The following is a 13,313-nucleotide window of genomic DNA, read 5'->3' on the forward strand; positions in this document are numbered from 1 at the left end:
GTCTTTACAAGTTTAGATCAATTTAAAATAAGCTAATTAGTACGCACATGCATTTACAAATTCCTAGTTAGAGACAATCATTAAATGTACTCCTGGTATACAATACTTCGTTTACAAATAACTTATTAAATAATGTAATGCCACATTGTTCACTCATATCCCACTATCATTCACTGCACACACTGTATACGCATTGTTTCATAACACTTCACTCACTACACACACAATCACACAGACATTGGTAATCTCTGGGCCACTTTCTGTACTGCAACTTCCCATTTGTATCCTGAAAAACTGAATCATCATCCCTCTATAATGAGTGAGACGTAGAGCTCAGAAAGAAGCAGGGGTGTTAGTATTGTGCTATGCATAGCATGGGATTAAGTTTTTCTAGAGAAGGAAAAAAAAAGAAAAACATAGTGTAAAGGTGTTATGTGGGCTGTTGGATGTTTTATAATCATTATTATTATTATTTGTTTGTATAACACTTTTTTTTTACCAAACCCCTACTCTGTTTTATCTAAGTAATCCATAAACGTATAAAGGTACTTTTTAGTAGCATGAAGAGCTGCACCATACCAGCTTTTGGTCCGAAGACCACATCAACAAACAGTAAAATTTTGTGGGACTAGATAATAAGTCTCAAATTCCGAAATTGTTCTAGAAAGATGTTTGCACGGTTTAGTTATCACAAAATTTTCCTCAGAACGGCATGCACCACATGTCAGCCTAACCATCCAGAGATACTGAAATCGGCCCTGCTACAATCGCCACTGCTTCTACCAGTGGACACCTACCACAACAAACTCCCACATTGATTTCGCCATAGGAATTCAATCAAAACAAAAGTTCTTACTAAATGGATAATCAGTAGCGTGCGCAGTGACCAAACCACAGCAAATGACCATAAGTGACTGTTTTTTCTACTTACTCAATGAATGGAGTCCTTTCATGTAGCGGAATTTTGTACGCCGTGTCGTAATCGAAGTTATTCATGACCAGCCAGATCATCTCCTGGCTCCAAGTGGTGCCTGCAGACAGAAATGTGATGTGTTTTAAAGTCTCCTTCGTCTCACTGGGACTTTATGATAAAAAAAGCTGTAGAAATTCGAATGTGTAACGGCAAAGTGACAATGGCCTCTTAGTAGAGGCCTTGGAACTACATATTACACATATATTTAACAACCTACCAGAGAAAACTGAATATCTTGTCGGTAATGTGGCGAAGTATGAGGCTAGGCTGAACTAAATAACTTTCTGCTCAGCTCCAATCTCTCTATTCCACTGAAGAGCACATTGGCAATAAGTCTGAAGACTAATACGTTAGTTTATCATGTAATTAATATTGACACTGTAACACTATAGCATTTCGTAATGTTAAATTACGTAATTCTATTGTCTTAATATAAATTGTTGACTTATTTCCAAACCCCAGAGACCAACTCTACATGGTAACAGTGTGGTATCGTCCAAAGATCGTGGTGCCACACCACAGTCAGCAACGCCCATCGATACATGAGCGATGTCTCACTGCAATATGCGACGATGAATGGGAGAGGCTGAAGAAGACACGCCCCTCTCTCAGTACAGCAGTGCCCTCATGCGGAGGTCAATATAGAACTGAGCTTGGAAGCGCTCTGCGCATTTCGTGACCTCAGCTGAAGCGGTCAACATCATTGAGCAGGACTGAAGTGTTCTTCGAGTCTCAGATGGAAATGTATTTTTGTAAATGTTGAATATTGCACTTCAAGAAAAGATTTTGATAATACAGGCCAAAAACTTTTTTGCTGAAAATACCTTATTGTTATGTTCTTTAGGGTGGGGAAATCCAAATATGATACTTAAAAAACTGTATCACCCACTGTTTCTTCACATTTTACAGTTAAATTTATTAAATTAAGCGATTTTTGGAAAAATGTTTCAATTGGTTCTGAGCACTATGGAACTTAACTTCTGAGGTCATCAGTCCCCTAGAACTTAGAACTACTTAAACCTAACTAACCTAAGAACATCACACACATCCATGCCCGAAGCAGGATTCGAACCTGCGACCGCAGCGGTAGCGCGGTTCCAGACTGTAGCGCCAGAACCGCTCGGTCACCCCGGCCGGCGCGATTTTTGAAGAATTCAGCAGCTTTTATATAGTTAAAATAATTTAAAAAGGAAGTGTAATGAATGTAGATGAAGTTGGTAGAACTGCTAAAAACCATTGCTGAAAAAAAGCGTCGATTCTACTTTTGTGTTAACACATGGTGTTTTGTTTACTGTCAACCTAAACTCACTTTCCCATGTCCTGTGCATATGCTCAGTACAATGACTAATCGTGGTCGTAAAAACTCTGCTAACAGTGTTTGTTATATTTGTGATGAATTTGTGCTTAAAAAAATAAAGAAACATTACAGGCTTTGTGAAAAAGGTTTATCTGTCATACTTTGGATCTAAACTTGGTGATCAAGATAAATTTTGGGCGCCGGATAAGGTATGTTATGTGTGTGTTGAAGATCTGAGAAAATGGCCGAAAAAGGAGAAAAAAGCCTTTAGATTTGCTGTTCCTATGATATGGAAGGAGTCTTTAAAACCTGGTGAGAAGAACATTCTACGCAAAAACGACGTAGATCCAAAAAACGTACTCCTACCACCTCTACACACAAAGTTAGGCCTAATGAAACACTTTGTAAAGGCTTTGGCTAAAGATGGACCATGTTTTAAGTATCGCCACCAAAAGTTTCCACACCTTTCAGGAGCTAAACTAAAAGAAGGCATCTTTGTAGGACCTGTCATTAGAAAATTGATGTTTGATGTTAACTTTGAATCCACAATGACTTTAAAAGAGAAAGAAGCATGGGTATCATTCAAACAAGTCGTTACAAATTTCTTAGGACATGAAAAAGACGCAGAATATGTTCCTGTTATAGCTACAATGTTAAAGAAGTTTATAACTTTAGGATATTTAATGAGCCTGAAAGTTCACTTTTTGAACAGTCACTTTGATTACTTCCCAGACAAGATGGGAGATGTTAGTGAGGAGCAAGGAGAGCGTTTTCACCAGGACAGTAAAGTGATGGAAAAACGCTACCAAGGACGATGGAACACCAACATGATGGGGGACTACAGTTGGTCACTTCACCGAGAAGTTCAGCAGGCGACTCATCGTAGGAAAAGCTCCACAAGAAGCTTTAGTGAAAAAAGAGAAAGAAAATACAGACCAATTCCAGTTGACAAGTGAAACCTCTATTAACACATATCATTGTTTTAAGTAGATTACTGTAAATACAAACCATTCTTATGTTGTAAGAAAGCATTTGAGTAATTTCCCCATTTAATGTATAGCATTGGACTTTTTTACTAAATAATAAAAAGCATATTGCTCGAAAACTATGGATGATACAAAAAACTAAGGCTTGATTTGCATTCAGCTCATAAAAATCTATAAAGATCAGCTATCAAAGTAAAGAAAGATTTTTTTCAAAAAAATTCGTTGGCCTGTGTAATCATTGCGTCAAGTGTTGCTTTCATAGTCAGTGATAGTTGTAAATTTTCAGGCACTCCAGTGGCAAAGAAACGTATCAAGTTAAATAAATCTTTTTAACATTCACGTAATAAAGTGAACTAATATCTCATCAGTTGTAGTTCCAATGAGACAGCTCCCCAGGCAATCTAAGAATCCCCAGTTATGGCTGGATGACAGCAGTTTCGTCTGGTCATAACAACCATTATATCGAACACTGAAAGCCCACCATCGTCTTGAAAAATGCTACTAATCTTTTGAAATTTCGGAAGTTTTAACCTGATTTTAGCAAATATTTAGGTATGATGTTTGATAACGCAATCCAATTCGTAATTCCTACCGACGATAGCAGGACGCTCGTAAATGGAACGGGGAACTTCATTTAATGGTTTCTGACTAGTAATGCTGCAGCGTTAATGCATCACTGTGTAATGAGTTTGATCTTGTTGGTACAATGTATTGGAGTCTGTATACTACGAAACTGAGCACCCAGAATAAGAACTTTCAACTCATAATAAACAATCACAAAAATTATAGTCAAGAAACAGGTGTGGCTGTGTCGTTGCTCCGAACTGCACGCGTCGGCAAACTCCAGCTTTAGCGACTTATCTGACAGCTGTAAATGCTACGAAAGACAAGAGGATACTGCATGCAAGATACAGAAGTGCGCACCTTATTGTGGAGGAATAATAAAAGCACACAATGTCCCGCTGTTGCAAGTTCAGACAAAGTGAACCTTGTGATGTAATGAAAAGACGAAAGCTAATGCTAAAAATTCTGTACAAGGTAGATAACACCATGCAGTAGATTGCAACTTCGTTCGAATACTACACAAAATTTATCAATAATATCACCAAAAATACAGTAATTCGTGCACATGCCCCACATATAATTATAACAAGAAGAACCCAGAGATGACAGAGGAATTCTGGGAAGATCTGGAAGAAACTACCAGCAAAATCCCCAAGAATCACGTAAAAGTGTTGTTAGGGGATTTCAATTCGCACTTAGCCACGGAAAGAAAATTCCGAAACACGGCAGGGAAACACCCGGCCCACAAGAGAACAAACAAAAATGAAGAGAACTTCATAAATTTCTGCAGGAATTTTGAGCTGAAAATTACCTAAACGCAATTCCAGAAACCACCCAGAAAACTAGTAAATCCCCCCAACCTTGCTCTAGGAGAACTTCAGATAGACCACGTAGCAATATCCATGAAAAACAGTAGAGCAATAATGAACGTAAGAACTAGGAAAGGAGTTTTTGGGTCTGATCATCACCTTCTCCAAATAGAAGCAAAATTTATACCCAACAGACAAATCAAGAGAACCAACAGACCTTTCAGAACAGATCCAGAGTACCTGCATCTGAACAAGAAAGAAATAAAAGAAGAAATTATGAAAATCAACAGCGACAACTGGACACAACTGTCGGAAAAATGAGAGAACTGGTAAAACTGGGGCAACCACCGAGAAAAAGGAGACATCGATGGTGGAACATGACATGCGACAGAGCCATAGAAGACAGAATACAAGCCTGGAAAAAATTTAACAGCCACAGAACACAAGAAAAATGAGAAGAATTCAACACGAGAACAGCAGGTTGAAGGAAGTAGAAGAGTACTTCACCAGAAACAACACACGGAATTTTTACAGAATTTTCCGAGAAAATATGACAGCGTATCAACCTCCAAGCTTATGCTTCAAAAGACAAGATGGAACGCTAGAGACAAATACGAAGAATAACTGTTAAATATTAGCTCGATACTCATACTACTCAAATGTGATGAACCAAAGCAGAGATTACAGTTTACAAACCCAGAACCTAGCCAGAACTCCGAACCCCAAAGCACGAAGAAATAGTGAAAATAATAAAATCATGAAAAATAACAGAGCACCAGGAGCAGATGGGCTGATTGCAGACATACGGAAATTAGACCATGAAAACATTACACCCAAAATACACAGAAGAATCAAAAACATCTGGGAAACAGAAAAGGTGCCAGAAGAATGGAAGTAATCCCTAATACAACCCCTCCACAAGAAAGAAGACAAAACAGTGCCTAATAACATAGATGAATTTAGTTACTGCCAGTGATATACAAAATTCTATCCAAAGCTATGTTAAATCGCCTAGAACCTCAGATAGATCCACATATAGGGGAGTACCAAGCAGAGTTCAGGAAGGGAAGATTGTGCAGTGAACAGATCTGGAGCCTGAGAACAATATTAACAATGACAAAGTCCAGAAACACCACAATAACATTTGTTGATTTCAAGAAGGCCTACGATTCCATAGACAGAAAAACACTTTTCAGTAAACTGGAGCCGGCCGGAGTGTCCAAGCGGTTCTAGGCGCTACAGTCCGGAACCGCGCGGCCGCTAAGGTCGCAGGTTCGAATCCTGCCTCGGGCATGGATGTGTGTGATGTCCTTAGGTTAGTTAGGATTAAGTAGTTCCACGTTCTAGGGGACTGATGACCATAGAAGTTAAGTCCCATAGGAAAAAAAGTAAACTGGAAGAAATGAAGGCAGACAAGATCAGGAAACTAATCCAGGAAACATTAACAAATACAAAATCCAAAGTGAAGTTTATGGGAGAGACCCCCGAACCGTTCTAAATCAAGACAGGAGTGAGACAGGGAGATGGCCTTTCACCCATTTTATTGAACGCAGTTCTAGAGAAAATAATCAGGATATGGTACAAAGAAGTCAATGGGGTAAATACGGGGAGACGCAAAAATAAAACCATCAAGATACAATGTCTGGCCTTTGCCGATGGTATTGCCATCATATCAAATAACAGAAAAGAGCCCAAAGAAGCCCTAGAGACATTACATGAAATCGCAGCCGGACTACAAATTTCGTATGAAAAAATCCAGTACATGTACACAAAATCCACAGACAGAAACCCATTGGTAACAAAGTATGGAAAGATAGCACAAGCTGAAAGTTTCAAATACTTGGGAAAGATTATACAGAAACAGGACTAAATTCGACAGCCAACGAAGAAACAGTTGGAAAGCTACAAAAGCTTACAGACTTGGATGGAACCATTACAACAAAAGAAGTATTTCCGTTAATGGGAAATTAAGACATTACAAAACAGTATTCTTACCAGAAACCTTGTATGCCTCAGAAAAGACAGTAATGGGAGGGAAGAACGAAAATCAAGGAAATGGCAAAGCAAGAGAGGAAAATTCTGAGAAAGATCTATGGGCAAGTTCAGAGACAGGGGATCTGGACAAAAAGACCGACAAAAGAACTGTACAAACAGACGGAGACAATTACAAATAACATCAGAAAAAGAAGGGCTAAATTCTAAGGGTACATTTATAGGATGAACGAAAATAGACTGATCAAGAAGATGTTTAACAAAGTGATGAGTAATACGATGAAAACTAACTGGGCAAATGAAACCATAGAAGACCTCAAGAAACTAAATATCACCACAGACGAAATAACGAACAGAGAAAAAGACAGAGAAAAAAATTAGGAAACAGAAATTCGAGGAAACACCAAATGGGAAGAAACCAGGAAAGAAGAGAGGAAGAAGAAACACAATGAATAAATGAGAGATTTTTGGTGAGAGAAAAGAAGGAGACAAAAGAAGTGCCATGAAAATTGATTGTTTTTTAACGCTCTCCTAAATGGGGAATTAACGACAATAATAATAATAATAATAATTACCAGAAAACAACACATTAAAATCGTTCTTTTCTTAAGTTTAGAGACGATTAAGCTCCAACCAATGTCCAAGGGTGTGATACTTGGCCACGTGGTTACAATCTCATCACGCAGGAAAACTGGTTTACGTTACAGTTTGAATAAGTTAGACTGTGAGAACTTATTCCCTACACACATGACTCACAATTTTCACCATCAGCAAGGACCGAAAGTGATGTGACTGAAACGTACTTGGTTAAATTAAAAGTAATCAGTGACGTCAGCCAATCATATGGACAGCATGTTGCAGCTGTGGATTTGCATCGCCCTAATGGAAACACAAACGCTGGTCCAAGAGTGCAAGAGTGCCTCTAGAATTTCAGTAGCATTGCCTGTGATTGGCTGTTGCGTGTCAAAGAGTTTGGGCTATGCAAGATACGTCACGCGACTCTGCCTATTCCACTCAGAGCAATGCTGCCTGACAGACTACAATAATTTGACATGAAAACAGAACACAAGTGCCTGGCGCACCTGCACCACCTATTGAAAGGAGTCAGAACGAGCAGCTGACGCCTTTCAGTACAACTGATCTAATACGAAGGAGAATTACAATACAAAGACGATCAGTTACTGAAAGTTATCAAATTCTGATTGAAAATATTGTTAAATAAAGTATCAGTCAAATCAGCTTTTACAATAACAACACTGCAATTAAAATGCTTATGGCACCTTACAGCAATCCCAGCACCACAGAGTGCAGGTGATAAAAGGTTTACCAACGCATTAGCTTAATAAGCGAAGATTATAAAATAGTGACAGTAAAATTATTATCTGCAGAAGTAATAAATGACTAATATTAACCAACCCACTTAAAAGTTTTCTCTACCCTTGTCTGGAAATTTGCAAACGCTTGAAATAATATACGATATGGTGAATAAATGCAATCTCGGATTTATGGAATTTGTAGCTACACAATAAGCTTTCGACAATGATGGACCTAACATTCACTTTGAAGTTCTGAAGCCACAGTCATCTACAACTAGAAGAGATACCACACTGCAGCTGAAATAATAGAAGGAGTGAAAGGGAGAGATAATTTAGAACATAGTGTTACTCAATATACACAGAGAAACCATCGAAATAAACTGACAGTACACTGGAAAAGGGAATAAAGTTCCGGGAGAAGAAATAAAAACTGTGAGTAGATTACATAATTCTGACGTCAACGACCTAGACATCTTTTGAACGGAACGCATAGTGTTCTGAAAAAGAGGTTATAAGATGAGCATCGAGGAAAGTAAACCAAAGGTAACGAAGATTGTTCGAATTAAGTCTGATTAGGAACTGAGACGCTGAAAATACACTGAAAAAAATTCGCAACACCGAAAAATTATTAAGGCAGAGTAATGAAATTTTGCGAATGAAGTTGTCTAAATAACGTATTTAAGTAATTAGCCTAGCACAATCACAGATTAATAATCGCCAGAATGTTGAATTCAAGGATGCAAACGTGCATTCATTGTGTCTTACAGTCGCCAGATGTCAGTTTGTGAGATGGAGTTCCATGCCTTCTGTCAAGCCGGCCAGAGTGGCCGAGCGGTTCTAACCGCTTCAGTCTGGAACCGCACGACCGCTATGGTCGCAGGTTCGAATTCTGCCTCGGGTATGGATGTGTGTGATGTCCTTAGGTTAGTTCGGTTTAAGTAGTTCTAAGTTCTAGGGGACTGATGACCTCAGATGTTAAGTCCCATATTGCTCAGAGCCATTTGAACCATTTTGAGCCTTCTGTCAGTGCAGAGGCAGTTAATGCTGTTCGTGTATGGGGTTGGAGCTGTCACCAGTTGATGCCCCATTTGCGCTCGATTGCAGGGAAGTCTGGTGAACGAGCATTCCAAAGCAACATGTCGACACTGTAGCGCATGCTGGGCTACAGCAGCGATATGTAGGCGAGCGTTATCCTCACGGAAAATACCCCAGGAATGCTGTTCAGGAACGGCAGCAAAACAGGTCGAGTCACCGCACTGACGAACAAATTTGCAGGCAGGGTCCGTGGGACAACCACGAGACTGCTCCTGCTGGCATAACTCGAGGTGTAGGTCCAGTGTGTGTGGCACGCTGGCAGGTTGGCTAAAGGTCCTCAACTGGACGCCTAACCAACACAGGGCCGTCACTGATATCGAGGGAGCGCCAGCTTGAATTAGAAAACAGAACAGAAATCCACTCTGCCTTCCAATGAGCTCTCGCTGAATTCGCAATTGGCAATGGTTTGGGGACATCCGGCTGAGATCTGTCCTTGAAGTAAACAATTTGCTACAGTTCGCTGTGACACTCCGATGCCAATTTCTGCTCAGATTCCTGTTACATACGCAATTACGATACGCCATAGCCATACGCCGAACACGACTGGCTTCCATCTCGGTAGTGCCATGTGGTCGTCCAAAGACTAGTCTTCTTTCGACCGTACATTCTCGTGGCCACCGCTGCCAGCAATCATGTACAGTGGCTACATTCCTGCCAAGTCTTTCTGCAGTCCCGCAGAAGGATCATCCAGCCTCTCGTAGCCCTATTAGGCGACCTCGTTCGAACTCAGTGAGGTGTCACCTTAAGTGCATTCTCGACTAACACCAACTCACCACGTCGTCTCAAAAATAACTAATGCTCAGCTCAGTTACAGCTTATACTTAAATCAAACATGACTTGCATTCTCATAGTGGCTTTACTAGCAGACGCCAAGGTAGCCGAGAGCGCTAAATGCGCTACTTACTGGACTCGGGTAGGCCCGCCGGCCCCAGATGGAATCCGCCCAGCGGATTAACGACGACGGGCAGTGTGCCGGCCAGCCTGGATGTGGTTTTTAGGCGGTTTTCCACATCCCACTAGCTGACTGCCGGGCTGGTCCCCACATTCCACCTAGTTACACGGCTCACAGACATCTGAACACGTTCGTACTTTTCTGTGGATTACACTACTCGGAGACAGTTGAGGTCCATTAATTCCGTCCTGGGGGGTACGGGGTGGCGCGAGGTAGGGCATCCGGCCACCCCTCAATCTAAATTTGCCAAATCCGTTTAACCATGCCGACCCTGTTAGATGCGGGGAAAAGGCACAAGCGAGAGAGAGAGAGAGAGAGAGAGAGAGAGAGAGAGAGAGAGAGAGAGAGAGAGTGGCTTTACTAGCACCGCTCTTATGCGACTGAAGCGAAATTCGAACAGACATCATCTTTCATCTGTAGAAACAGTGAAACCTACTTTCGTGTTGGTCTGGTGTCGCGATTTTTTTCCTGTGAGTGTGGTATATGCTGTTGGGACAGTAAAACGACTGACGACAGCAGTAGTAAGTGAGCAAGAGGAAGATTAGAAGGGCATATAGAATGTGTAATAAAGAGGTATTGACTTTGATTGGGGAAAAGGAAACTTTATGGCACAATGTGACTAGACGAAGAGATCAGTTGATCAGTTGGAACACATCCTGGGCCTTCGAGGAACAGTGTGATACCGGAGGAAATTGTATGTGGGTGTTTCAGGGGGTGTATTGTAGATGGAAATAAAGACAGGTTCAGATGAATGACTGGCGCAATAGTTATACAGCGATAAAGATTTGTGCGTGAGCCGTGGTAAAAATTGCTGTTTTGAAGAGCGCACCGCAGCGCGTTGTGTGAAGCAGTCGCCCTCCGTTTCTGGCGGTGGCGCCGCTGTGGCAATCGCAGCTATGGTGTCTCCCTCTGGTGGGAAAGGGGAAAGGCTGCCTGTTCACGTGCATTTAAGGGGCGCTATGAGCTCGGCAGGGGAGTCTGGGTCAGCTTGCTAGTCTTCTCTCGTACGCATTTGTTAGGCAGTTAGCGTCTGTCTGTCGTTAGTAGCTGACTCTGTCATGTTTGTCGGATTTGGTGTGTTAACGAATTGCTTGAAGTGTAACGGTCTAATTACTGAAATATGTTTTGATCTTGCCTATCATCTCGAGAGGCGGTATCTGCGTACTCTAGAGCATCTTAACTTGTTCGGCCAACTTTGTAGAATTTTATATAAGATTGCATTCCATGGGCTTTTATTTAAATGATCATTATAGTATATGAAGTTGCCACCTTTTCACCGTAAGATTTTTCTTAGAAGTTAAAATGAAGTTGCACCTTCGGTGATAAAGTTATTATTTTAATTTTTAGTGTTTTGTACCATTTCCATCCCCTAAAGGGGGGTGCATAGTTTGTGTGCTTGTGTACATTGTTGAAACTCTTAGTTTAAAGTTATATGTGTGTTGCAGATTTGCACCAGTTTAGTCCTTCAGAGGCTGTTGCGAGCGGCTGTGTCAAAAGGGAGCGGCAAGGTTCTCTGCCGCCCGAAAGCTCATAGAGTCAAAACTTGTTTCTCTCTGCCTCTGAATAAATTGTAATTTTGATATTTAGAGGGTGCTTTCTGATTATAATTTTAAATCTGTTTCTTTTGATAATGCTTTTAGGCACTATCAGAGTGAATAAAATTCCCATTTGTCAAAAGGAATTTGATTATGATTTCATCAGTTACTCCCTGGCAACTACTTCCATGCTTACATAGTGTGATTAAATGTGCTAATGTTGTTGATGAATCGCTAGTAAATAAAATAAATTCTTAAGAATATTCTTTGAAAATACATCACGGTTCAGTGCGCATTAGAGTACTGTAGTGAACTGCATCAAGTAGGTCTTGCGATTAATGACCGTAACAGAAACATTAGCTACGTGCGAATCCTTTGGAGACAATTCTCAGTTTGGCAGACTGGGCTCACCGCATTTTGGGTAGGTGACTATCCAGACGTCGTCCGGCCTGACCTCGAAGTCGAGCACTCTCTGAGCGATGTCCATGTAGAGTGTGGGCATGACGCAGCCGGAGGGCGACAGCCTAACGTAGTCCTGGTTGTAGGGGCCGGTGATCTTGCTCAGGAACTCCCGCATCCGCGGACTGTCCACCGGCTCCGCCGAAAGCGACATCTCGTCACGCGTCGCCTCGCTCCCTGCAAGCAATTGGTACAGCTGTGACTAGCCCTTCAGTAGCTGTTAAGGGAAAAAAAAGCATTGAGATTACAGTAGGCCTTATACCCATCGTGCAAATAGAAACTTCAACAGTGTTTCTCGTTAATGGAGGTCCACAATGTACGTGTCATATTCATAAAGTAAGTGTACCGATTGGCGACTCCATGGCATGTTGCGTGCACCACGATCAAATAGTGGATAGAATTGGAAAGAAAATCAGCATTGGCCGTATTTTCTTGTTTTATCGTCAGCAAAATCGATTTTCGGTCACTTAGTGACCATCCTCAGTGCTGTAATACACAATTAAAATTGATAGGCACTGGTATCAAGCTATAACCACAAGCTTAGAGCGATCACATTATGTAATAAGGCCAATGCTAATTTTCCTTCCAAGTAAGTGTGCTGTGACCATAGCGGGCTGTGGCATTTTTTTAAAGGACTGGCAACACTGTGTGGTAGTGGGGGAACCCCCTCATGAGGTTGAGCGTTGCAAGAGCGCAGCAGTACGTAAACTCATGTTGCGGAGTCGAGCTGCGTGAAAGATGTGGGGGAGAAATTCCACCAAGTGAGAGCCGCGTGCTGTGATCCGCTTCCTACTAGCCGGAAGAATAAGACTCCCCGAAATTTTTTCGTGTATCAAAACAGCTCGCAGCGGAGGTGCTATGGACAGCACGAGAAAGCTGAAGTGCAATAGGGACTTTAGTGCAGGCAGAAAAAAAATGTCCGTGACGAACAGAGGTGTGGAAGACTTCCCATTCTGAATCATGGTGCAAAAATTGGAGGAAATTGTTCGCGAAGACCACCGATTGACACTGGATAAAATTTGTGCGATGTTTTCACAACTCTCCAGCAGACCTCAGAAACGCTAGGGTACCGGAAACTGTGTCCAAGACGGTTCCCAAAAGATCTGACGGAGCAGCACAAGAAAAATCCGGTTAACAGCAACTGCGAATTTCCTGAGCGGCTTGAATTGTGAGGATTTTCTGAGCTGTACTATGACAGAATATGAAACAAGGGTGGCCAATTACACGCCTGAGACAAAAAGACAATCCTCACAATGTCGTCACACAAATACCACATGCGGGCTTTCAAATAAATATTGAATGAATGTCCCCCAACTATGTACCTTCCGCCTCAGA

At 41.4% G+C, this 13,313-nt stretch overlaps 1 protein-coding gene across 2 annotated transcripts in view; it reads right to left on the reverse strand.

Annotated features, from left to right (window-relative positions):
- The window catches only part of LOC126291583 (luciferin sulfotransferase-like), a 177,702-nt gene that overhangs the window by 39,919 nt on the left and 124,470 nt on the right, over nt 1-13,313 (reverse strand). For both annotated transcript variants that reach the window (XM_049985117.1, XM_049985116.1), the window contains exons 2-3: nt 11,931-12,155; nt 932-1,031 (exon numbers count right to left, since the gene is read on the reverse strand). In XM_049985117.1, the coding sequence (XP_049841074.1) occupies nt 932-1,031; nt 11,931-12,132 (302 nt within the window). In that variant the 5' untranslated portion in view covers nt 12,133-12,155. The remainder of the gene's footprint in view (nt 1-931; nt 1,032-11,930; nt 12,156-13,313) is intronic.

This window comes from Schistocerca gregaria, chromosome 9 (assembly GCF_023897955.1).
Source record: "Schistocerca gregaria isolate iqSchGreg1 chromosome 9, iqSchGreg1.2, whole genome shotgun sequence".
Classification (NCBI taxonomy): domain Eukaryota; kingdom Metazoa; phylum Arthropoda; class Insecta; order Orthoptera; family Acrididae; genus Schistocerca; species Schistocerca gregaria.